Source organism: Colletes gigas, unplaced genomic scaffold, assembly GCF_013123115.1.
Source record: "Colletes gigas isolate AHSC1104 unplaced genomic scaffold, ASM1312311v1 Colletes_gigas_Sc00012, whole genome shotgun sequence".
Lineage (NCBI taxonomy): Eukaryota > Metazoa > Arthropoda > Insecta > Hymenoptera > Colletidae > Colletes > Colletes gigas.
In genome coordinates this window covers 2,640,305-2,662,939 of record NW_025106641.1, presented here as the reverse complement: position 1 = coordinate 2,662,939, position 22,635 = coordinate 2,640,305, and the positions used below count along the sequence as shown (strand labels likewise).

Here is a 22,635-nt window from a genome sequence, read left to right as displayed (position 1 = left end):
CAGCAGGAGCAAGCAGTAACACATAGTAATCGATACACGTTGTCGGAAGTATCAGGAATGGTCAGCAGCGGTCAGCAGGGGCCAGCAGAGGCCAGCAGAGGCCAGCAGAGGCCAGCAGAGGGATGTAGAGGCATCTAGATGCATGTAGAAGCATGTAGAGACCAGCAGGAGCAAGCAGGAACACGTAGTAATCGTTATACCTTGTCAGAAGTATCAGGAGTGGTCAGCAGCGGTCAGCAGAGGCCAGCAGAGGCCAGCAGAGGCCAGCAGAGGGATGTAGAGGCATGTAGAGAGCAGCAGGAGCAAACAGGAACACGTAGTAATCGTTATACCTTGTCAGAAGTATCAGGAGTGGTCAGCAGCGGGCAGCAGAGGCGAGCGGAGGCAGGCAGAGGCCAGCAGAGGCCAGCAGAGGCCAGCAGAGGAATGTAGAGGCATGTAGAGGCATGGAGAGACCAGCAGGAGCAACCAGTAACACATAGAAATCGTTATACGTTGTCGGAAGTATCAGGAGTGGTCAGCAGCGGTCAGCAGGGGCCAGCAGAGGCCAGCAGAGGCCAGCAGAGGAATGTAGAGGCATGTAGAGGCATGGAGAGACCAGCAGGAGCAACCAGTAACACATAGAAATCGTTATACGTTGTCGGAAGTATCAGGAGTGGTCAGCAGCGGTCAGCAGGGGCCAGCAGAGGCCAGCAGAGGCCAGCAGATGGATGTAGAGGCATCTAGATGCATGTAGAGGCATGTTGAGACCAGCAGGAGCAAGCAGTAACACATAGTAAGAGTTATACGTTGTCGGAAGTATCAGGAGTGGTCAGCAGCGGTCAGCAGAGGCGAGCAGAGGCAGGCAGAGGCTAGCTGAGGGATGTAGAGGCATCTAGATGCATGTAGAAGCATGTAGAGGCATGCAGAGACCAGCAGGAGCAAGCAGGAACACTTAGTAAGAGTTATAAGTTGTCGAAAGTATTAGGTGTGGTCAGCAGCGGTCAGCAGAGGCGAGCAGAGGCAGGCAGAGGCTAGCAGAGGGATGTAGAGGCATCTAGATGCATGTAGAAGCATGTAGAGGCATGTAGAGACCAGCAGGAGCAAGCAGTAACACATAGTAATCGATACACGTTGTCGGAAGTATCAGGAATGGTCAGCAGCGGTCAGCAGGGGCCAGCAGAGGCCAGCAGAAGCCGGCAGAGGGATGTAGAGGCATCTAGATGAATGTAGAGGCATGTAGAGAGCAGCAGGAGCAAACAGGAACACGTAGTAATCGTTATACCTTGTCAGAAGTATCAGGAGTGGTCAGCAGCGGTCAGCAGAGGCGAGCGGAGGCAGGCAGAGGCCAGCAGAGGCCAGCATATGCCAGCAGAGGCATGTAGAGACCAGCAGGAACAAGCAATAGCAAGTTGTAATCGTTATAGGTTGTCAGAAGTATGAGGAATGGTCAGCAGCGGTCAGCAGCGGCCGGCGGAGGACTGTAGGATAATTCAAAAGCACATGTAGTCGTACCTTATACATCGTACTTTTTAGCTTATACTTCAGGTAAAAAGGGGTGTAGTAAAGTAAAAAATACCTGGGCAGTCGAGACTTGGAATCGTATGCCGTCGACGTGAGGTCGAATTTTAGTTGTTCAAGTGCGAGAAGGCAAATGAGCCTTTCTCTCTCGACTCCCACGAGACGGTCCGAAATTACTTCGGGCAGCTTCGGAGAATCGAGAAAGAGGGCATGTGTCAGTTTGCCTCTGTCGACTTTCCGAAACTCTACGAGCTCACGTACGCGTGATCTGGCATGTGTGAGTAGGGCACCGTCGGTGCTTTTCTGGCACCTCTGCTATATATAGGTATTTGGGGAAATAGTACTAGATCGATGTTGGTGTCATTGGAAATGTACGTGCTCGGGCGATAGGATTTTCCAGTTGTAGACGATGGTCATCGTGGAAATATTAAAATCAAATTTCTGTTTAATGTAAAAATGGTATTACTTAGACGTAATGGGTTGTTAAAGAATAGAAACTTAATTTTTCTGTGTCCAAAGCATCATATTAAAAATGGAAATAAGTTGCACGTTGAATCCGATTCGACGAAATTTACGGAGCACGAGGCAAAAGTGCAATTATCTGACGGGTAAGAACATCACGTGTTATTTAACCTAATTGATAAAAACGTATACCCGGTATACATTCTTGTTCAGTTTTTCGCACATAAAAAATACGGCCAATTTGGATAGCAAATTTAAGCGATTGTTTTTCTTATTTTTAATTTAATTTATTTCATGTATTGCTTCAGGAGAAAGATGACGTTTAGAACTGGAAAATATGCACGTTTCGCAGGTGGAAGTGTTGTCGCCCAATTCGGTGATACATCAGTTATGAGCACCGTAGTGAGAAAAGATGTATTAACCAATAGTTCTGTACTTCCTCTAACTGTAGATTATAGGCAGAAAGCTTCAGCAGCAGGTCGTATACCAACAAATTTTTTTCGCAGAGAAATAGGTTACACACAACATGAAATTCTCGCAAGTAGAGTAATAGATAGATCTGTACGTCCTATGTTCAACGAAGGATATTGTTATGAAACACAACTAATATGTAATTTGTTGGCTGTCGATGGAGTGCATGATCCTGATGTATTATCTATTAATGCTGCGTCTGTGGCGTTAAGCATTTCCGATATTCCATGGAAAGGGCCCATTGGAGCTGTGAGGATTGGATTTATAGATAACGAATATGTAATCAATCCTTCAAAACGCCAACTTCAGCATAGCTCGTTAAATCTTATTGTTGCCTGTGCATCTAAAAATCTTGTTGTTATGGCAGAAGGATCGGCTAATGATATTATAGAACAAGATCTTCGTAAAGCTATACGAGTAGCTGCCAAAGATTGTCAATTAATTATAAATTCTATAACTAACTTACAAAAGAAATCTGGAAAATGTAAAACAGTAATAACTGATAATGTAGAAACGACCAATGATATGACAGAGACTGTAAGAGAATTTTCCGAAAATGAGATACTTAATGTTTTTAAATGTTATACTCATGATAAAATTTCACGAGACAATGCTATTATAGATTTAAGAACCAAAATGTTAAATGAGTTGGCGAACAATGATACAAAGACTGCTGCAACTGCTACAATTGCTTTCAACAACCTTATTAAAACAGTTTTCAGAACTGCAGTATTCGATACTAATAAGAGGTAGGTTTCTGCATGTTTTTGGTAAATTCAGTTACAAGTATCAGTTACTATGTATATCTTCTATACATAATTTAACAATTTCAGATGCGACGGTCGTAAATTAAACGAATTAAGAGATATACAATGTGAAGTGGAATTATTTAAACCAGTTCATGGTTCTGCCTTCTTCCAAAGAGGACAAACTCAGGTTTTATGTACAGTAACTCTGGATTGCATAGAAAATGCTCTTAAAATGGATACTATTTCAATGCTAACTAGGTATTACGCATACCAATTCTTTACAAATATTTCTGCGGTATAAGTTGAACATCGTTTCTTACAAACTTACAGCGGCGTAAAGGAAAAGAATTTTTTTCTACATTACGAGTTCCCTCCGTATGCAACTAACGAGACGGGTAGAGTAACTGGATTTGCTCGTAGAGAAGTAGGTCATGGAGCATTGGCGGAAAAAGGGTTGCAATCGGTTATACCAAAAGATTATCCATTTGCTATAAGACTTACAAGCGAAGTATTACAATCAAATGGTGAGTTCCGTAGATACGGGATAGGAATTGTTTAAAAAATATTGTGTAACATGATAACTGACAAAATATTTTCTAACGTTACTTAAAGGTTCTTCTTCCATGGCTTCTATATGTGGGGGCAGTATGGCACTGATGGATGCAGGTGTACCGATATCGTCTCCAGTTGCCGGTGTAGCTATTGGATTAATATGTAAATTCAGTAATGATACAAACCAGATAGAAGATTATAGAATATTAACGGATATATTAGTAATTATATTTTTGTTGATATTTAAGTAAAACACGCAACGCGAAAGGAATTAAGTTTCAATTTTTTAAATAACACAGGGCATCGAAGACTATCTCGGTGACATGGATTTCAAAATATCCGGTACAAAAAAAGGATTTACCGCTTTACAAATCGATGTAAAAATACCAGGAATCCCTATGAAGATAATAATGGAGGGTATTCATCGAGCAACCGAGGCAAAGAATCAAATCCTTAATATCATGAACGGTGTAATATCATCTCCGAGAAAAGATAAGACAGAAAATAAACCGGTACTCGAAACTATTGAAGTGCCCGTGTATCAAAGGGCGAAATTTATTGGGATTGGAGGGTCAAACTTGAGAAAAATCTTAGTTGAAACTGGAGTTCATGTACGTTTAAAGAGCAGAAATACAAATTTCATTACATATATTTGTTATATAAACTGATTTATTTGTACTATTGCTATTTTTGTTTATAGATATACTCGCAAGTAGACAATATATATTCTATATTTGCACCTAATCAAGACGCAATGAACGAAGCCAGAGAAATGATTGATCAACTTTTGACGAAAGAATCTGAGCCAGTATTGACGTTCGGTGATATTTATACAGGAAAAATAACAGAAATTCGTGATTCGGGGGTGATGGTTACATTATATCCTAACATGCCGCCGGCGTTATTGCATAATTCGCAATTAGATCGACGTAAAATCCATCATCCCAGCGCGCTTGGATTGGCAGTCGGGCAAGAGATACAAGTGAAATATTTTGGACGAGATCCGGTCAATGGACAAATTAGGTTATCGCATAAAGTGTTACAAGAACCAATATCCTGCGATCAAAATTTAAATATCGTTGAAAAAATGAAGAAATAATTTCAAAGTTTTGTATTCCTCGATAAGAATTACGCCGATAATAATAAAAAATTTATCTCATTTTGACAATTTCATTTAAAATTGTTCAATAAAATGTCATAGACTGAATACACTTAATACGTTAAATAGATATGTCCATAAATACATAAGTGTGCTGAAAAATCTTTCGTTATGTCTCTATTAGTGGATTAACGAAGTGCTGTAAATAATATTTTATACAAATTGTTAAATATAGTAAAAATAAGATCAATCAGAAGTACTTATTCTTGATTTATCCACGTAATTTGTTCCTAAACCATTTCCGCTTAATTTCTTCGTCTAATTTCTATAGATCTTTTTCTTAATCGTTGATTTCTTTAACCGATGGTTTGTTGTTAATACACTTTCCCCATCCCCTCTACCAGAATTCTATTGACTGACACGAACTTGAAGAGTTACGGAAGTAGCTGACTGCAATAAACATTTAACGATCGGGTATCGACAACATGTGATTTCAAGCTATATCGAATGCGAACCGAAATTGCTAAATCGGAAATGGCTGCGCGTTTTCTCTATCGTTATATTTTCAAGCGGACGTCCACCTTTATCTTGGGCATTGTCGTTGCCTCGATGTGTTTCGAGAGAGCTTACGATCATGGTTGCGAAAGCATCTTTGAATGGATAAACGAAGGCGTAAGCTATTGATTTTTGTACTGGCACGTTACAGAGGTTCGTTCGCTCGAACTTGAAAAAATGAATTTGCTGCGTGCGTTAGTGCATTTTGGACGTAAACATTGTTTAGTTTATAGCGATTATATTTAATAACTGGCGTAGCCAGAAATTTTCATTCCTCTTATAAAACTTTCAAATAGCCGGTTATTTTACGCGTCTGTCTGATTTCTGATCGTGAGTCTGTCGAGAAGTTTGTAAAATTAATTACGTATTTACATGAACTTAAAAAAAACTTTTAGAATGTTTTAGGTTATTGTATCGTTTACTCGCGTTTCATACTAGCTTTATCGTTTTCACAGAGACTTTGGATGCATATAAAAGATCAGTACGAGGATCAATCGCAGCAATTGAATTACAAGCATAATTTAATCAAAAAAGAGATATCTAATTTACATAGAGAATCGAACAAGCGAACGAAAGAAGATTAATCAATTTGAGTAGAAAAATTATTAGACACGATGCGCAAAATCGATCCTTTCAGTAATAAAATTTTACAATGACCCTGATATTAAATGCAATTATATTTAGTGTAAAGAACATCAATGCGTTACTGTTTCTCGCAACTGTGTACTGTGTACTGTGTACTGTGTACTGTGATCTGCTGACTTGACGTCCCGCGTCTATCTATCTTGCTCCCTTGCTCTCAGGCGGTTCGGATGTGTGTGTAATTGCCGCGACGAATCGCGAACCAGAGTTCAATGTGTGGGAATAGGTGTATCCCTTATACTTTTCTCGCATTTCTGCCACAGGACTTCAATTCAGCGAAGGGCAGTGTATCGTGATTATCTTTATTTCTAAGTATGATATCAGTCGCTGTATGTATCGGATACCGTGCGTCGTAACTGATATATCCAATATTTTTTATCTCCCATAAAGATAATACGTATAAAGCATTCCCTTACTCGGCCGAGGCCCATTTCGATACAAATAACTGACCCGTGATGTTTGTTAGAATCTGAAATTTGGTTCTTCATAAATAAATAGTGTTATATCGTTCCTGTTGCATACCACGTGAAAAAGAAATATCGCCGCATAGTTTACCAAAGTCATATTTAGATCGTGTGTAAAAGGTAAGGTCGCTTTGTTATTTATCTTTTGTTAATTAATGGGTTCGTTGTCAGTGACGCGCAAGCGAATGTTGAAAGATCGTAATAGGTAAATTGAATAATGTATACGAAGTTGTAATAGAATCGGTCGACGAACACCATGTTTTACTTAACATTTTTCTGTAGAACATAAAAATACTTGTGAAAAAATTCACTTCAATATATCGTCGTAATTTTTATTTACAAGGAAAATAATATAATAAAGGAAACTACGATGGTTTACCTTTTATTTACTCGTATTCTAATTTCAGAAAGCCAAAACAATGAAACTGCTATTTACTACCTTGGCAGTATTAATTTTGCTGCTGTCAACCGTATTAGGAACAAGCGTTCAAACCGTGTCCGACGAATACGAAGATTATTCGAACGATTGCGATAACGACAGTTTAATTTTACATTTAACTGACTCCAGAATCACAATAAATGCAATTGACGCTCCCAAGATAAGATGTTTAACTATCGATTATAACGGACTTGAAACTATAGACGATGGAGCTTTCGACCAAGTGCCAAACTTGGAATATTTGAATCTTGAAGGCAATACAATTTTACCTAACAATTTGTTTTCGTTCGGTAATCTTACGAATATCAAAACATTGATTCTCGGTAATCAAAATTACTATTATACAGGCCTCATGCGTGTGACTGGCGTATATCCTAAATTGCGATATCTCGATTTAAAAAATTGCGGTATTTCCGATGTAGAATGTGAAATGAAAAATTGTTTCCCGGAACTAACGCATCTCGATTTTTCATCGAATTCCTTAGTATATTTGTATACTAGTTTCGAAAATGTGTTCTACGGAAAATTAAAGTATCTTCGTCTCGATGATAACATATTACAACAAGTTTCGTTTACAAACAATTTGAATTTGTCGTCGTTATCGTTGAACAACAATAAGATTTCGATAATAGGTAGTAGTGGTCTAAACTTGACGGGACTGAAAAATTTGCAAAATCTTTCGGTAGCGGTTAATAGTATTCGTCTTATAGAAGAAAAAGCATTTACGGACACGATAAATCTTCGGTACTTGAATATTTCTATGAACAATTTAACGATCTTAAATGACGAGACATTCAAGAACTTGAGTTCTCTGCAAGTTTTAATATTGGATCAAAATATGTTCGATTCTGTTCCTATAATTACATCCACGAGTATAATGACATTCTCGATGAATTGTAACATTGTAAAACATCTGACGAGCAGTTCTTTTTTCAACTTGCCGAATATGAGAAAACTATTCCTAGGAAGTAATATGATTTCTTTCATCCAGCTTGACACGTTTGTAAACCAAAAAGTGTTGGAAGAACTGTATTTAAATGATAATGAGTTAAGCTCTTTGCCGAATGGTTGGTGCAATAATATGAAGGAGCTTCGACATCTGGACTTGTCGAGGAACAAATTTACGTCGTTGAACCCGCTGTTCCAGTGCTCTAATTTTCCTGTACAACGCGTTATCTTTGATCACAATCCTCTCGAGTATATCAACACGGATACAATAAAAACGATGCCGAAAAATGTAAAGATTTATTTGAATTATAATTTGAATCTTACTGTGCCGTTATGTAGTAATTTGTGAAATAAATTCGTGAAATTCGCAAAGTTTGAAGTAGTCGCGAGTCCAGCGTGGAAAGAAGCGATTACTCAAATTTAATATCTATATAATTCATTACTCGCGCGTATACATATATATATATGTCTGGCTATCTCATATTTGGTAAAGAATTGTTTAAGGGAACAATTCTTATTTTTTTTTTTTTGTTCTATGTTACGATAGTACTGGGTTGTCGTTCGACAATTCTTCTACAATTTTTGTTAAAAATCAGTCTAGCGTCAATTTGTTATGTATTGTATCGTATCGTACGTCGATTTATAACACGATCAGAAATCGATAGTATCGGTAAGCCTAAGTGGTAGAAATATTCATCGAAAAAATTTTGATGTTGTTATAGTACATGTACCTATACATATGCAATAATAAACGTGCATTTACGGTTTAGGAGAAATCGTTGTCACAAGTTATTTACTCCTCCTTCTTTTCCTCGTATTATGAGCAGTATGTACAGTGCTGTACTGTTTCGTCGGTAAAAAACGGTAGACGGCGACGATCTTCGTATCTAAACGAGACATTCGGACAAAGATTATAGCGACCATTCGAACATTTCATGACGCAGCATCATAAACTGAAAGAGAATTAGACAGCGTATCTTCAACGAACTTTGACACATTTATTGCTTACCAGGCAATTCTCTCGACTTAAAAGTCGTTTAATTTTCATGCAACCGTATTTAAGCAATTCTCGTCAGTGAGCTCGATCTTCTGTCTTCCGAGTTGACGCAGTACGCATCGCACATTCAACGTTTTAACCAGGTATTTAAATAGGTATAGGTATATATGTAGGTATATACAGGGTGTTCGGCCACCTCTAGCAAAAATTTTAATGAGCGATAGTAGAGGCCAAAATAAGACGAAAATCAAGAATACCAATTTGTTGATGGAAGCTTCGTTAAAAAGTTATTAACGTTTAAAGTGCCGCCCTTACTGAATTTTTTTCTCGAAAAAGCGCAAGATTTCGGGGGTGTGTCTATTCACCAAAAATGACTGTAATTGAACCCTACAACCGAAAATAATTTTTCCACAACGATTTGCAACTTTTTAATTTTCTCGAATAATTTCACACATTCTCTATTCTTTTTGTCGAAAGTGGGCAGGATTTCGTGGGTATGTCTAATGACAAAAACTGATTGCAATTGACCCCCGCAAACGAAAATAATTTTTCCACAACGATTTGCAATTTTTTTTCTCCGTTGAAAAAATTTAGGCACCTAATTGGATTTTCAGTAAGGAATTTTTTTCTCGAAAGTGCGTACAATTTCGGAGGTATGTGTAATGATAAAAAATGATTGTAATTGATCCCCGCAACCGAAAATAATTTTTTTAGAACGATTTGAAAAATTTTTTTTCGCCAAAAAATTTCACCACCTACTAGATTTTTTTTCTCGAAAGTAGATAGGATTTCGGAGGTATGTGTACTCACCAAAAATGATTGTAGTTGACCCCCGCAACCGAAAATAATTTTTCCAGAACGATTTGAAATTTTTGAATTTAATTGTTAATAACCTTTTAACGAAGCTTCCATCAACAAATTAGTATTCTTGATTTTCGTCTTATTTTGGCCTCTACTATCGCTCATTAAAATTTTTACTAGAGGTGGCCGAACACCCTGTATAGGTATACCTATATCTATGTATATAGAAATCAGTTCGCTCGTTGATTGTCATTTCGATAGAACTGTCGGTATTAAACGTTATTAGTCGCGTATTAAAATGTTTGCGTGGCCGTTGAATAATTTCAAATTAGATGAAGATGCCGTTTTGTCCGACGCATGATCGTTATCGGATATTACGTTCTACGCGACGATATCTATTACACAATTATCGTGAAAGCATGTACATGTAGTTGGGATTATCAAATCGACGCTTCGTTAATTAAATGATTTGTATAGTTTGCCACCATCGATGTTCTCTTTATTTATCTAGATAGAGTTAGAAAAAATTCTTGAAATATTCAACTTATCAACTTTTCAACTTTCAAATCAGGAGATCGAAAATAATTGATTGTATTTATCTGTTTTGTAGGAGCTGTGTTATCATGATAACAAGATACTTGCTGATTTTTTCGATCGCGATTCCGGGTTTAGTCGCCAGGACCGTGTCCTGGGACACAAAATATGCTGATGTGGAGATCGACCAAAAAACTGTATATAAGCAAGACATTATCAGATGTCTTGATGATGAAAGCGTTAGATTATCTGGTTTGAATTTCATCGAAATTCCCAATCATATCGTAAAAAGCGACGCAATAAAAGCTATATCGCTGGACGATAATAACATTGTGAAACTGCCTGCGAACGTGTTCGACGAGGTACCAAATTTACAATGTTTAAATCTTGCAAAAAATAACATACCATATGAACGATTGTTCGGCTTTCGTCATAATAAGTTAAAAACCCTGATTTTTGATGATAATCCAAACAGAGGGCAAACAATGTTTTCAAATTTCGAGCCAATCAGATATTCGACTCCACCTGCTGGCACCTACTTCCCAAACCTGGAGAGTCTTAGTTTAAACAACGTTTATTTTGAGAATTTTCCTTCGCATTTCAATGAATCCTTTCCGCGTCTCTCAACGCTTTATATAACGGATAATGGTCTGCAATTTTTGGACGATAATATATTTTCAATATTACCCAGTAATTTAAAAGGTCTTCATTTGGAAAGAAATAACTTTACATCTCTGATTTTGAGAGATGCAGGAAATATCGAGGAGTTGTATTTTGATGGCAATCCTCTGGTCTCTTTTGAAATTGGTCCTGGCAGCTCTACCATAAAACTGATTTCGCTCGCAAACTGTACACTCAATTCTAGGGACCAGTTTCAAATACAAGCTCCGTTATTAACTACGTTAGATTTGTCGTACAATCGATTAACTACGATCCCTTTCCAAAGTATTCCACAATTTTTGGAAAAATTGTCTTTAAGTCATAACGAGTTTACGAGCGTGCCAAATCTGGGGTACCTACAGAAACTCCACAGTTTATCCTTAAGTCATAATATAATAGAATATATTAATGACGAAATTATGCAACTGTTACCTGAATCGTTACAAAAATTGAGCCTACGAGGAAATCGAATAAACAGCATCGACGATATGGCTTTCTCGACGTTTTCCATGCTCGAAGAATTGGATCTATCAAAAAATAAACTACGATCGTTGCCTGCAGTATGGGCGAAAAACTTGAAAATGTTGCGACATTTAAATCTAAAATCGAATTTTTTCGCGACAATCGCTGACATGAGTATTTCCTCGTTAATAAGTTTAAGGGCGTTATACATAGAAGAGAATATGGTAACATTTATCGATGAAAATTCTCTTCAATTAGTACCTAAACTATGTACCGTGTACGTTAGGTAAGAGACCGCTTTAATACCGGGATTAGGTATTTTTCACTTCAAGTGTTATCTTTTGTTCTTTATGCCTGCCTTTTAAACCCTTAGTACAAAAGATGTAATGTGTAAGGAACTGCAAATGCTGATTTTACATAGTCGAACATTATCGCTTATAAAATTTTAACAAAATAAATTATGTAATTATGTAATGCTGAATATAATTAAATTTTAATTCAACTGCTTTGCTATCTTTATGTGTCTCTATACTATCGTATCCTGATTTTTGTTTGCGACCAAACATTCCCGACTGATATACCATGGTTATCGCGATACTTGTGTAAACTTGAGCGCAGCGAGAGATAGTCTTTCTAGAACTATGCACGGCCGATCTCAGCAATTATACATAGGTGAATTGGATATGTATGTATATCGGCCAAGTGCCGGCTGTAATTTCTCTTTCTCCCTGCTTTCTATGGTTTTAGCGTTAAACGAGCACGAACTCGACCATCTCGAGAAACATTTAAGGGAACGTCATCTTTCTTTGTTTTCTAAATTCATTTTAAGAGAGCAAGATCACCTTCTCTAACACTCGGTTATTCTCCGATTCCGTCGTACAACCTGCAACGTTACGAAATAAAATAATGATCTTCTTTTACGAAGGACGAAACGTAGAAAAGTAGAAACGTTAGTTGCGATCACAAGAGCAAACGTCGATCGATTGTTACGGATACTTTAGAAGCGAACAACGTTCTACGATACGTTACGTACGCGTTTGAACAATGTCTGTACCGGTTTGTTAGGAGTATTCCTAATTTTCGGAATAAAAATTACGAAGGAAATACGCAAGAAGGAGTGGAAAATATCGTACGCAGCATGTTTAGACCATCGCGGACAGTCAGAGGTTGACTACGGCCCTGAGATCGCCATGGTGTTAAATTACCTGGGAATTATCGCTACTTCATAAGCAGTTAAATCGTGACCATCGGGACAGAAGGTGCTGAGCTATCCGTACGTGCTGAATCAAAGGGGTGTATGTATTCGTTTCGACCGCGATCTACGAACGTAAGTTACACAATCTTGCAATTACTCGACAATCATAGAGACGGTTTACCAATTTTCAGAGTTTTCGATTTTCTAAAAATTCAAAGTTCCGAGAATTAAGAACCGTTCCAGCGGCTTAGAGAATTTATTTAGTAAATAAGGAATATTTAGTAAAACTTGTTGATCTCTACTCCATCTCTCTGTACCGCTGCGCTGTGCCGACTTTCGAAACCTTTTGCTCGTGTTCACAGATGCCGGTCAGTCGACTTAGGAAAATTATACTTGTACTCCTGGTCAGCTTGCAGCCGATCCCTGGTCATGTTAGGAATCAGTCAGCTATTATAAAAGTCCAACTGTACAACGAGAACGAACGACCTCATATTAGCAAAACTACGCCTCCGACTCTATTCCAAAACAACAACAACAACAACAACAACAACAACAACAACAACAACAACAATAACGACGTTTACGAGGAGAAAGAACGTTATGTTAGCAAAATTCCACGGCCACCGTATGTACCGGAGTGCGGTCCCGAGTGTTGGAGGTGCGAGTATCAGGACGAGTTCTTAACCCTTAAATTGGCGCGCATGGGCTTGAAGAGGATCGGTGACAATTTCATTGATAGCTCGAGGGTGATCGAATTGCATCTTCAAGACAACAATATCACGGAGATCTCGAATAACGCGTTCGACAACCTCCCTAACTTGAAGCTGTTGAATCTTTCCGGCAACAACGTCTCTGCCGATCGGCTGCTGTGGTTTGGCAAACTCAATGCCCTGCGAACGCTCATCGTGGACGACAACAAGCGCAGCGGAAGCGTGGAAAAGATCTTTCATCCGTTGCCGAATCTGCGGGAACTATCTCTGAAGAGAAACAGAATTTATCGACTAACCGTCAATTTAAGAGCGTTCGCGCCACAGTTGACGCATCTCTACCTGCCCGGAAATAAAATCGAGTCGTTGGACTTTGTTCGCGAGCTGCCCGATACTCTGCTCCATCTGTATCTGGACGACAATTTGATCGCGAATCTCGAATCGGGCATACCAAAGAACATCGTGGAGCTCTCTGTTAGCGGGAATAAGATCAAAGAGTTGTGCTCCGACGCATGCAAGTATAGCAGCTCTTCTTTGTCGTTGACAAATGCGATCATGTTGTCGAAACTGAACGCGTCTCGCAATAGCAACATCGAGATCGCGAACGATACGTTCCAAAACGCGAAACGTCTCGTCACCTTGGACCTGTCGCACAACAAATTACACAGATTATCGAACGACCTCTTTCACCGGATGTCGTGGCTCGAGGAACTCTTTTTGAGTCACAATAACTTTACCACGATACCGAACATCTGCTCGCTGTATCGTATAAAACGATTGGATTTGACCGGCAACCAAATCGTGACCATTACGAATGATAATTTCTGCTCGCATGCCCTCCATTTGGACACGCTTCTTCTGGCCAACAATCACATCCTCGACCTGGACAGCAACGCGTTCGCGAATCTCAATTCGTTGACAAAGTTGGACCTGTCCGACAATTTAATCATCGATTTTCCCGCCGGGCTGATCACGATACTAAAATATCTCGAGGTCTTTATGATACGGAATAACAGAATCGTAAATCTTGACAACTTCAGCTTTGCAAACTCGAACGTGCTGCGGGAGTTGCACCTTCAACGGAACCCGTTGCTGTACGTCACATTTAATTTGCTTAATAAAGCATACTTGCCGAATCTCGTGATACATTTGAACGATCTGCCGCAAAACAACGAGGACGACCGCAAGGACGACAACGAGGACGACAACGACGACGACAACGAGGACGACAGCGAGGACGACAGCGAGAACAGCATCGAAGATTAAACAAACTCGATATTCAAATGATAGGTATGTTGAAAAAAATCATTTTCGATAAAATATTGTTGTTAAAAGAACGAATCGAACCAAACGTCGCGTTGTACGCAGTCTACGTACACAATTTTTATACACATTCTCTAACAAAAAACAGAACGACCAATTCTCATCTCTATAATATAGTATAATCGTCGAATAGTTGGAAGTAAATGTGCATTCTTTTTCTTACGCGACGTTTCGATTTTTTTCCAACGTTTGTCCTCTTTAATTTTTAGCATTTCTCAAGATCGATTTCGTTTTACCTCTTTCAACGTAAGGAAATTTCGATGAAGGAAGAAAATTGAATCGAACATCGTTACTATATAAATTACTCCGATCGACGAACAATTTTATCAATTATAATATTGTAAGAATATTAAACGAATACGAAAACGAAACAGCGCGATGCTTATTGAATTGTTTCCCTTTGAAAGAGATCGCTTATTTTTACCCCTGTCATGGTCCCCTTCCGCGAAGAAAGCAAAAAAAATGTGTTCCTGGCGTCGCTTGTCCGGACGATCTAGCTGCTTCGATCTAGGAAAACGTGGAAATCGGCTCGAGCAATAACGATGTAAAGCACCGTAGAAGAAGAGCGCGGTTCCATCCAGTTAGATCTGGCCTAGGTTGACCGAGCCACCTAGAGAAGCGAAAGATATAGGGGGTGGAAGGCTCTCCCCTGCTGATCAAGGGTGTCGGTTGGAACGGAGAAAGAGGGTGGACGAGTAGGTAGGAACGCATGCGCTTCCTGCAAACCGGTGCGTTGGCAGGGATGCTCGAGAACAGAGATAGAGAGATAGGAAGAGATGGATAGATAAATAGATAGATAGATAGTTAGATAGATAGATAGAGAGATAGAGATAGAGATAGAGAGAGAGAGAGAGAGAGAGAGAGAGAGAAAGAGGAAAAAAGAAGGAAACATTGGTAGCGGGGAAGATCTGAGAAGAGAGGAAAAGAGATATCGCGATCGGTGAAGCAGCATGAGACCGATAAAGACGCATATCGAGGGTGTCGCCGTGCGGGCAGAGAAGGAACGCGTCGACGGGGGTAGGTAGGATGTCGAGGGTGCAAAGGGGGAAGAATCGGGCAGCTAGAGAGACAGAAGAGGACAGAGGAGGCGAGGTCTCCCGCGTCTAGCCAGCTCGAGACTCGCCACCTCCCACCCGGCTATCTCTCTCTCTTCTTTCAGTGTTCGTTCGAACACGGCCCGGTACAGTTATATCGTTCCGTGCTCAAAGGGTTCTCCTCGTGATGGGAGCTCGAAATCGCGGTGGTATCGGTAACTTTCCTCGGTAGCCCGATTCCCCGAGCCGTACCGATGTCGCGGGGTTTGTCAGGGTGACGCGTGCGGTTTTTAAACAGCTGCTCGATTCGTTATCGGCGAGGGAATATCTCCACTAGGCGGACAAGCGAGCATACAACCGAGAGCAACATTGGCTGGACAAGAATTTGGAAAACGGAGGAATACAAAGGGGAGAGGGATAACGAGAGATAGACAGATTGAGAGAGAGAGAGTGCGTGCCTGTGTGTACGCGTGCATGTGTGTGTGTGTACGTGCGTGTGTACGTGAGGGAGAGAGAGAGAGAGAAAGTAATAAAGTGGGTGCGAGAGAGTGTGAAATCGGAGACGAGGGGGGTTGGCTAGCATAGCAAGTGTGGGTGCAGAAAGGACAACACTTGACAGACAGGGAGTAACCTCGAACGTCCGGTGTCGACGAAGAAACACTGGTGAGACCTTGAACGGATGGAAGACGCGGGTAGACGCGAGCAACGAGCTGCTGACTTGTAGGTGGAATCACGAGGACGCGTGTAAGATCCAGATCGTTTTGGATACATATACATATAATCGAAGCGTCGTTCGTAGCCGATTTTTGGTAGCTTCGTATACGAGAGATTCCTTGAACGGGTACACACACACCAGCTATCTTCGGTTTCGAACGCGCGCAATTCGGCCGCCATCGGCCATCGACTAAGAGAATAGACATCTTGAATGGTGGTATAGAGTTAGAAAATAGTCGGAATAGGCGAAAGGAAACGAACGGAAAGAGAAAAAGATGTCAGGGAATTATTCGGTTCGTTGCGAGCCCGGTCTGGTGGTGCCGATGTGGCATCCCGAGGAAAACCTGTATCTCTCGGACCTGATCATTCGCGGATCGATCTACTTCCTGCTGCTGTTGTACTTGTTCATCGGCGTGTCGATTATCAGTGATCGTTTCATGGCGGCGATAGAGGTGATCACGTCTAAAGAGAAAGAGCTGATTGTACGCCGTCAGGGCAAAGAGCCGCAGATCGTCGTGGTAAGAGTGTGGAACGAGACGGTGGCAAATTTGACCTTGATGGCGCTGGGCAGCAGCGCGCCCGAGATCCTGCTGTCGATCATCGAGATCTGGGCGAAGAACTTCCAAGCCGGGGAATTGGGTCCGGGGACGATCGTCGGCTCGGCCGCGTACAATCTGTTCGTGATAATCGCCCTGTGCGTGTTCGTGATACCGAACGGGGAAACCAGGAAGATCAAGCACCTGAGGGTCTTCTTCGTCACCGCTACGTGGAGCATCTTTGCGTACGTATGGCTGTACGTGATCCTGGCAGTGTCCAGCCCGGGTGTTCTCGAAGTATGGGAGGGCGTGCTCACCTTCTCGTTCTTCCCGGCCACCGTGCTGACGGCCTACGTGGCCGATCGACGTCTCCTGATCTACAAGTATCTGCACAAAGGGTACAGAATGAACAAGAGAGGCGTGATCGTGCAAGCCGAGGCCGGCGACTCGGACACGGCCGGGGTGGAGCTCGAGATCAAGCCGCAACAGGACAGTTTAAACAGCATGATGGACGCGGACACGCCCGAGGCGAAGGAGTTTGAGCAAACTAGGAGGGACTACATCAATACCCTGCGCGAACTACGAAAGAAACATCCGACTCTGCCGCTCGAGCAACTCGAAGTGATGGCTCACGAGGAGGTGCTCGGCAAGGGCCCGAAAAGCAGAGCTTTCTACAGGGTACAGGCCACCAGGAAGATGGTAGGCGCGGGTAATCTCAGCAAAAAGATCAGCGAAAGGGCGCAGAGCGATCTCAGCGAGGTGAAGGCCGAACTCCAAAGGCAAGAAGCCGAGAGCATCGACATCGAGAACGTAAATGCCATGAGGATCTACTTCGAACCTGGACATTACACCGTCATGGAGAACGTCGGCACATTCGAAGTGGGAGTGACCAGGGCCGGCGGTGACCTCGCCAAGCCTTGCTCGGTCGACTATTGCACCGAGGATGGCTCCGCCGAAGCTGGTTCCGATTACATCAGCGCAAAGGGCACTTTGACCTTCGATCCGGGCGAAACTAAGAAGACCATCAAACTCTCCGTTATCGACGACGAGGTGTTCGAGGAGGACGAGCATTTTTATGTCAGGTAAGAGAGCCACGCGCCGCCTATCTATGCGACATTTTCCAAATACTTTATCCGCGTCCTAGAAACGAACGTTACAAATAATTAACCACCCAATAACAACGTAAATTTCGCAACTTTAATTTTTTCCCCCGAGCAAGAATAAAGAGGTACCCGAAGAGACCTTCTCGTTACGTCGTTTCTTCCGTAAAATACTTTTACGTTCAATCTGTAATTCGGCTCGGTCGGGGGGGGCCGAGCCGCCAGTTCTTGGACGAAAACAGGAAGCGGATTCCATTCGAGGTACATACGTAAGTACTCCGTGGGGCTCGATCGCGACGTTCGCCGCTTAACGAGCTCGCTGCGATAATAAATTGATAATCGTCGTCGGGGAGAGCTCATCTTTCAATTAACTCGGGCCGGATGGCGCGCGCAATTTCATTACCGAATAAACTCGAGGCACAAAGGGACACTCTGCTTGTTCGCGGCTCGGATGTCAATTACCGTCGATTAATCGTTCGCGAAGAATTATGAACTCGCCGCGAGTCGAGTATCGGATTCAGGAGCCCGATTCTTTCGCGAGTATAGGTCTCGACTCGATTCAGGTTTATCTAACGCGACAGACGTGGGTCGTGGAAGAAGATGGGGACTGAAATGTGGCAACGGTACTCCCGAGTACGCTTACTCGAGACAAGCACCAGCCACTCGAATCAAGAGCGACAAAATTGCTCCTTTCGTTGGGGATCTCGGTCCGATCCCGTACCCGTGGTTACCAAACGATCAGAAAACGATCTAAACGATAAACGTGTACGTATCACGATAGCAGCGTTAGCTTTCCTATCCAAAACCGCGCCTAATAAAACCTCGAACCCCCGCGTTGTATAAAAGTTGTTCGTAGCTGTTTCAAGAACCTAAAACTACGTTGTACGCTTTTCGAGACCAGTATACGAACATACATAGATACATACGCGTATGTGCATACATATATTCGGTACTGGCGCGAACGAATCCGCGGAGTGTTCGTGCCGTTGCCGGACAAGATAAACAAAACTCGATAAGGATAGAATAATAATTAAGGTAGCTAGAATCGTCGATCGACACCGAACCGGACCACGAACCAGGTCGAGGAGAATATAATTACGTCGCGCTGAAATATGCGCATTCGTCGTACGGATTCGGTGACGTTCGATCGAGTGGATCGCGATATTTAGTCGTTGCACGCTCGCGAACGATCCGAGGTTATCGAATATCTGGCACGCGATCTAAAAAAAGTTCGCGAATAATGTAATCGAACTGAAAAATTGTTTCCAGGCTAACCAACGTCTCGCAACCGGCCATGCTGGTGTCGCCCAGTTTGGCCACGGTGATGATCCTCGACGACGATCACAGCGGCGTGTTCGGATTTCCGGAGAGGGACGTTGATCTAGTGGAAAGCGTGGGACAGTATCCTCTGCGAGTAGTCAGATACAGCGGCGCCAGGGGACGCGTGGTAATTCCTTATCGCACCATCGAGGGGACGGCGAAGCCTGGCAAGCAGTATCAACACACCGATGGCTCCCTCACCTTCGAAGACAATCAGACAGAGTGAGTCTATTAACATTATTTGTCTCTCGATCGGTTGGTTTTTTATTTAACAGGATCGCGGTCAATTCTTTAGTTTAAGGTGCTAACAGTTCGAAGAAGTCGATAAGAGCTTCGAGCGAAAACCCCCCCAACGTGTCGTTCAAGTAGTCTCAATTTTTATGCACAAATCAACTGAAATTTTTACATAGTACATAGTTGCCCTTGAAATTATAATCGCATCGTGGTTCGAACGTAACGCGTAACTATCGATGGGATTTTAACCGCTTCGAATCATCCTGGTTCTAAAAAGTTGTAACCGTTTGAAAGCTGAGATTCGAACAGTCCTGGACATCGGTACGCGTAACGTAGCTAACGAGCATACGTTGCAATGTGATTGAAAGTTAGGGAATGATTTTCAACGCAACGAAGACCGTGGTCGTGCAGGATTTATCGGTGACCTTAATTGGTTTCTTAGCGACTAAAGAGCTTTAGATTAGGTAATTCGGAGTCCCGATGGCCGATGGTCGGTTATCAAGGTATTCCTTTTTATATTATTTATCCTCTGATAAAATTAATGAAAAATTTCAATACACCGTGGAAACGAACGAATAATTTCGGGGAACTCGGAATGGCCTGCTTCGAGCCGTGTAAATCGGCCGTTGTCGTGTCACGATCGATGATTATCAATCGCTGGTTGAGTAATTGGACCGTGCAACGATGCTCGGTGTTTGTGCGTAATGGATGTCGAGGGTGGTCGAGATTCTCGTTGTCGGAATCGCGAGAACTTCCGACCGATCGCGCGATCTCGGTCAGACGGAGCCCAAGCTCCTTCAAATCTATCGGCTAGCACGCGTCCGATCGAGGATCGACGAATCTTGCGAGGAATTCGACCAACTTTCTCGTAAAAAGTTTCGATAATACCTCGTTTTCCTTCGTATCCCGTTCGATTTTTGATCGATTCTCAACAAATAACATCCGTGTCGTACAGTAACAACGGATCGATCGCGGGTGTAACGTAAAAAGAAAAAAAAAAAAAAAAAGGTACGCGAATAGATCCAAGGGTGAGACGCATCGATGAACGAAGAAAGAAAAAAACGTATAGAGAATCACGGTGTTAGGTGGAAAAGACACGGTGCAGGAATAAACGAAGCAGAAAATTATGCGATGAAAGTGCGCAGGGAATCGAAAGTTGTTGCATCCGACTCGTCGATTTGGTTGACTGGTTGATACGAGCATGCAACGAGTAGAAGGTAGTAAATTCGTAGTCTGGGAAGAACGTTGACTCTGGTAGGAGTATGTAGCGGGCGTAACAACGTGACTCGCGTCTCTTCTTTAAAGTTCCATATGCGAAAAGTGTGAAATATTCGCGGCGCGTTTCGCTCCTCGATCGCATAGAAAAATAGGCAGGCAACTCGGTGACTATACCGAACGACAAGTCCTGATCGCACGGGGGGGGAAAAAAATAAAACACGAGCCCGTAAATGGGCCAATAGGACGGGAAGCCCGTGGAATGCATCGTGTTACGCCCCTACGCACCCTTCGTCCCTCCACGAGTCAGGCCACCCCGTTTACACCATCGGCGGCTATCTCTCTATTTCCACGCGACAGACAACGCACACCTACTCGTAGGTATTTATTGTTCGTGCCTCGCGATCGAGGATCGTCGGTGGCAAGAAAGAAGAACGACCTACTCGTACGATACGATACACATTAACTCGCTCTACTTTTTTTCTCGGTTCGATTTTCAAATTCGTAGTCGAAAGAACGCGGAGGAATTTTACAGTCATTTGTTTCTATCGCATCGAACCGCCGTACTGCACAATATCTTTCACTCGTGGGCGCAATTTTTCAAGAACCCGCGGCTGTCGCGTTACGCGACTCGACCGGCGAGAATATTTCATCCTTTTTCTCGATATTTGATATTTCAGCAACCGTTCGCAAAAGCAAAACACAGGCGAAAACATCGCTAGCTCGCCGCCTCTGTACTTTTGATCGATTCAAGTATTTTCGAGACACACGGCGTTGAACGCGAGTGATTTGTCACCGCGATAAAAGGAGAAAAACCATCCGCCGCGGTTCGTAAAAAACCGCTCCGACGACTGCGTTACGATTAACGTGCACACGGCCTCGACCGTTATAGCGAAGCGAAACGTGGATGTTTCGAAGCGTTCCTCTGTATCCGCGACCGGCCGTCTATCAACGAACGCATTTCCACGAGACCGTTCGATCTAACGCGGGATTAGTCTCTTTGGAATATCAGTGTCTGCCCGGAGGACAGCGTCGTCGTTCGTATCCGAGGATCTAATTTTCCTGGGAAAATCGATAGGTCGCGCGGTGCGGTGCGGCGCGGCGCGACGGTAAATTGTTCTGCTCTGCTAGACATCGACGATTATTGCGAATTCTAGCCGAATTTATCGGCCCATTAGCCAGACCGGTTCTACGTTCCGAATCGTGGATCATCGCGAACGTGTACGAGCACACATGGCCCATTCTTTTCCAACTCGATATTCCGAGATCCGAGATTCCAAGATCGCGTCAATTACAACGGTCCTCGCATCGATGTCAGTTTACCGTTTACGCGTAATCCCATCGACATCATCTATCGATTACCGTTAAATGGAAACGAACCAAAGAACCAATAAGATTGTACGATCGATCCATCGAATGTTAAACCCATTTCGGGCTCGATTCGAATCTCAAGTTTCAAGCGTAGAGAGGTAAACAGCAGAGAAGGTAAATTCGTTACTCGGCATTTTACGTAGTTGGTTATCGCTTGTACGGTTTGATAAATCCATACTACGAAAGGAAGTTTGTACGACGGTAAGAGAACTTACGATTGCTTCGGCGAGGACGTTGTCGGCATCTAACCGGTCCAACTTGCGTTTAAGTGTGTTTTCCATACACTGAAAATACTTGATCGTATGTCTGAACGTGTATCGCGTAACACGTCCGTCGTTTAGTTTCCTGTTCACCACCGCATCGCGCGACAATCTCCACGAACAAGCTCACCCGACTTTCGTCCCCGTAAGCTTCTTCGAAATAACGACCGCGTGTCACCGATGATCGATCGACCTCGGCTTTAACGCGACGCTAAAAGTATCTATCGTTTCGGGAGACGAAAATCGACAACTAAAACGCGTTTAGCTAGACACAGAGAGACCGTAAAAGTT

General features: G+C 42.3%; 6 protein-coding genes across 13 annotated transcripts in view; all 6 read left to right on the top strand.

The window, feature by feature from the left end:
* The first annotated feature begins 1,956 nt into the window (after positions 1-1,956).
* LOC122398716 (polyribonucleotide nucleotidyltransferase 1, mitochondrial) lies at positions 1,957-4,882 on the top strand. 2 transcript variants are annotated; one of them, XM_043398832.1, is made up of 7 exons: positions 1,957-2,108; positions 2,271-3,182; positions 3,267-3,440; positions 3,513-3,706; positions 3,795-3,955; positions 4,034-4,345; positions 4,435-4,882. In XM_043398832.1, exons 1-7 carry the CDS (start codon positions 1,957-1,959, stop codon positions 4,831-4,833), a joined length of 2,304 nt encoding a protein of 767 aa, XP_043254767.1. In that variant the 3' UTR covers positions 4,834-4,882. The 2 variants fall into 2 exon arrangements, with proteins under 2 accessions (XP_043254767.1, XP_043254768.1); XM_043398833.1 differs by having other exon boundaries at positions 1,958-2,108; positions 2,315-3,182.
* A 485-nt stretch (positions 4,883-5,367) lies between these two features.
* LOC122398917 (cytochrome b-c1 complex subunit 9) lies at positions 5,368-5,972 on the top strand. The gene is made up of 2 exons (XM_043399181.1): positions 5,368-5,505; positions 5,844-5,972. Exons 1-2 carry the CDS (start codon positions 5,368-5,370, stop codon positions 5,970-5,972), a joined length of 267 nt encoding a protein of 88 aa, XP_043255116.1.
* A 380-nt stretch (positions 5,973-6,352) lies between these two features.
* Positions 6,353-8,649, top strand: LOC122398769 (insulin-like growth factor-binding protein complex acid labile subunit). The gene is made up of 2 exons (XM_043398939.1): positions 6,353-6,614; positions 6,902-8,649. Exon 2 carries the CDS (start codon positions 6,914-6,916, stop codon positions 8,228-8,230), a length of 1,317 nt encoding a protein of 438 aa, XP_043254874.1. The 5' UTR covers positions 6,353-6,614; positions 6,902-6,913; the 3' UTR covers positions 8,231-8,649.
* Positions 8,650-8,949: 300 nt separating this feature from the next.
* LOC122398768 (toll-like receptor 6) lies at positions 8,950-11,837 on the top strand. The gene is made up of 2 exons (XM_043398938.1): positions 8,950-9,021; positions 10,290-11,837. Exon 2 carries the CDS (start codon positions 10,303-10,305, stop codon positions 11,623-11,625), a length of 1,323 nt encoding a protein of 440 aa, XP_043254873.1. The 5' UTR covers positions 8,950-9,021; positions 10,290-10,302; the 3' UTR covers positions 11,626-11,837.
* A 455-nt stretch (positions 11,838-12,292) lies between these two features.
* LOC122398767 (leucine-rich repeat-containing G-protein coupled receptor 4-like) lies at positions 12,293-14,921 on the top strand. 2 transcript variants are annotated; one of them, XM_043398937.1, is made up of 3 exons: positions 12,293-12,630; positions 12,893-14,527; positions 14,770-14,921. In XM_043398937.1, the coding sequence occupies exon 2, from the start codon at positions 12,893-12,895 to the stop codon at positions 14,501-14,503; it is 1,611 nt and encodes a 536-aa protein (XP_043254872.1). In that variant the 5' UTR covers positions 12,293-12,630; the 3' UTR covers positions 14,504-14,527; positions 14,770-14,921. The 2 variants fall into 2 exon arrangements, with proteins under 2 accessions (XP_043254872.1, XP_043254871.1); XM_043398936.1 differs by having other exon boundaries at positions 12,293-12,662.
* An 816-nt stretch (positions 14,922-15,737) lies between these two features.
* Positions 15,738-22,635, top strand: part of LOC122399071 (sodium/calcium exchanger 1) — a 32,008-nt gene continuing 25,110 nt past the window's right edge. For all 6 annotated transcript variants that reach the window (XM_043399453.1, XM_043399451.1, XM_043399452.1 and 3 more), the window contains exons 1-2: positions 15,738-17,926; positions 19,214-19,486. In XM_043399453.1, the coding sequence (XP_043255388.1) occupies positions 16,584-17,926; positions 19,214-19,486 (1,616 nt within the window). In that variant the 5' untranslated portion in view covers positions 15,738-16,583. The remainder of the gene's footprint in view (positions 17,927-19,213; positions 19,487-22,635) is intronic.

Excerpts from the sequence above, each read along its gene's own strand:
- LOC122398769 (XM_043398939.1), top strand. The coding sequence starts at position 6,914 with ATGAAACTGCTATTTACTACCTTGGCAGTATTAATTTTGCTGCTGTCA.
- LOC122398767 (XM_043398936.1), top strand. The coding sequence starts at position 12,633 with ATGTATTCGTTTCGACCGCGATCTACGAAC. Across the intron at positions 12,663-12,892 it reads TTCGACCGCGATCTACGAAC|ATGCCGGTCAGTCGACTTAG; the intron begins GTAAGTTACACA and ends TCGTGTTCACAG.
- LOC122398768 (XM_043398938.1), top strand. The coding sequence starts at position 10,303 with ATGATAACAAGATACTTGCTGATTTTTTCGATCGCGATTCCGGGTTTA.
- LOC122398917 (XM_043399181.1), top strand. The coding sequence starts at position 5,368 with ATGGCTGCGCGTTTTCTCTATCGTTATATTTTCAAGCGGACGTCCACC. Across the intron at positions 5,506-5,843 it reads TTGAATGGATAAACGAAGGC|AGACTTTGGATGCATATAAA; the intron begins GTAAGCTATTGA and ends TCGTTTTCACAG.
- LOC122398716 (XM_043398832.1), top strand. The coding sequence starts at position 1,957 with ATGGTATTACTTAGACGTAATGGGTTGTTAAAGAATAGAAACTTAATT. Across the intron at positions 3,707-3,794 it reads CGAAGTATTACAATCAAATG|GTTCTTCTTCCATGGCTTCT; the intron begins GTGAGTTCCGTA and ends CGTTACTTAAAG. Across the intron at positions 3,956-4,033 it reads GAATATTAACGGATATATTA|GGCATCGAAGACTATCTCGG; the intron begins GTAATTATATTT and ends TAAATAACACAG.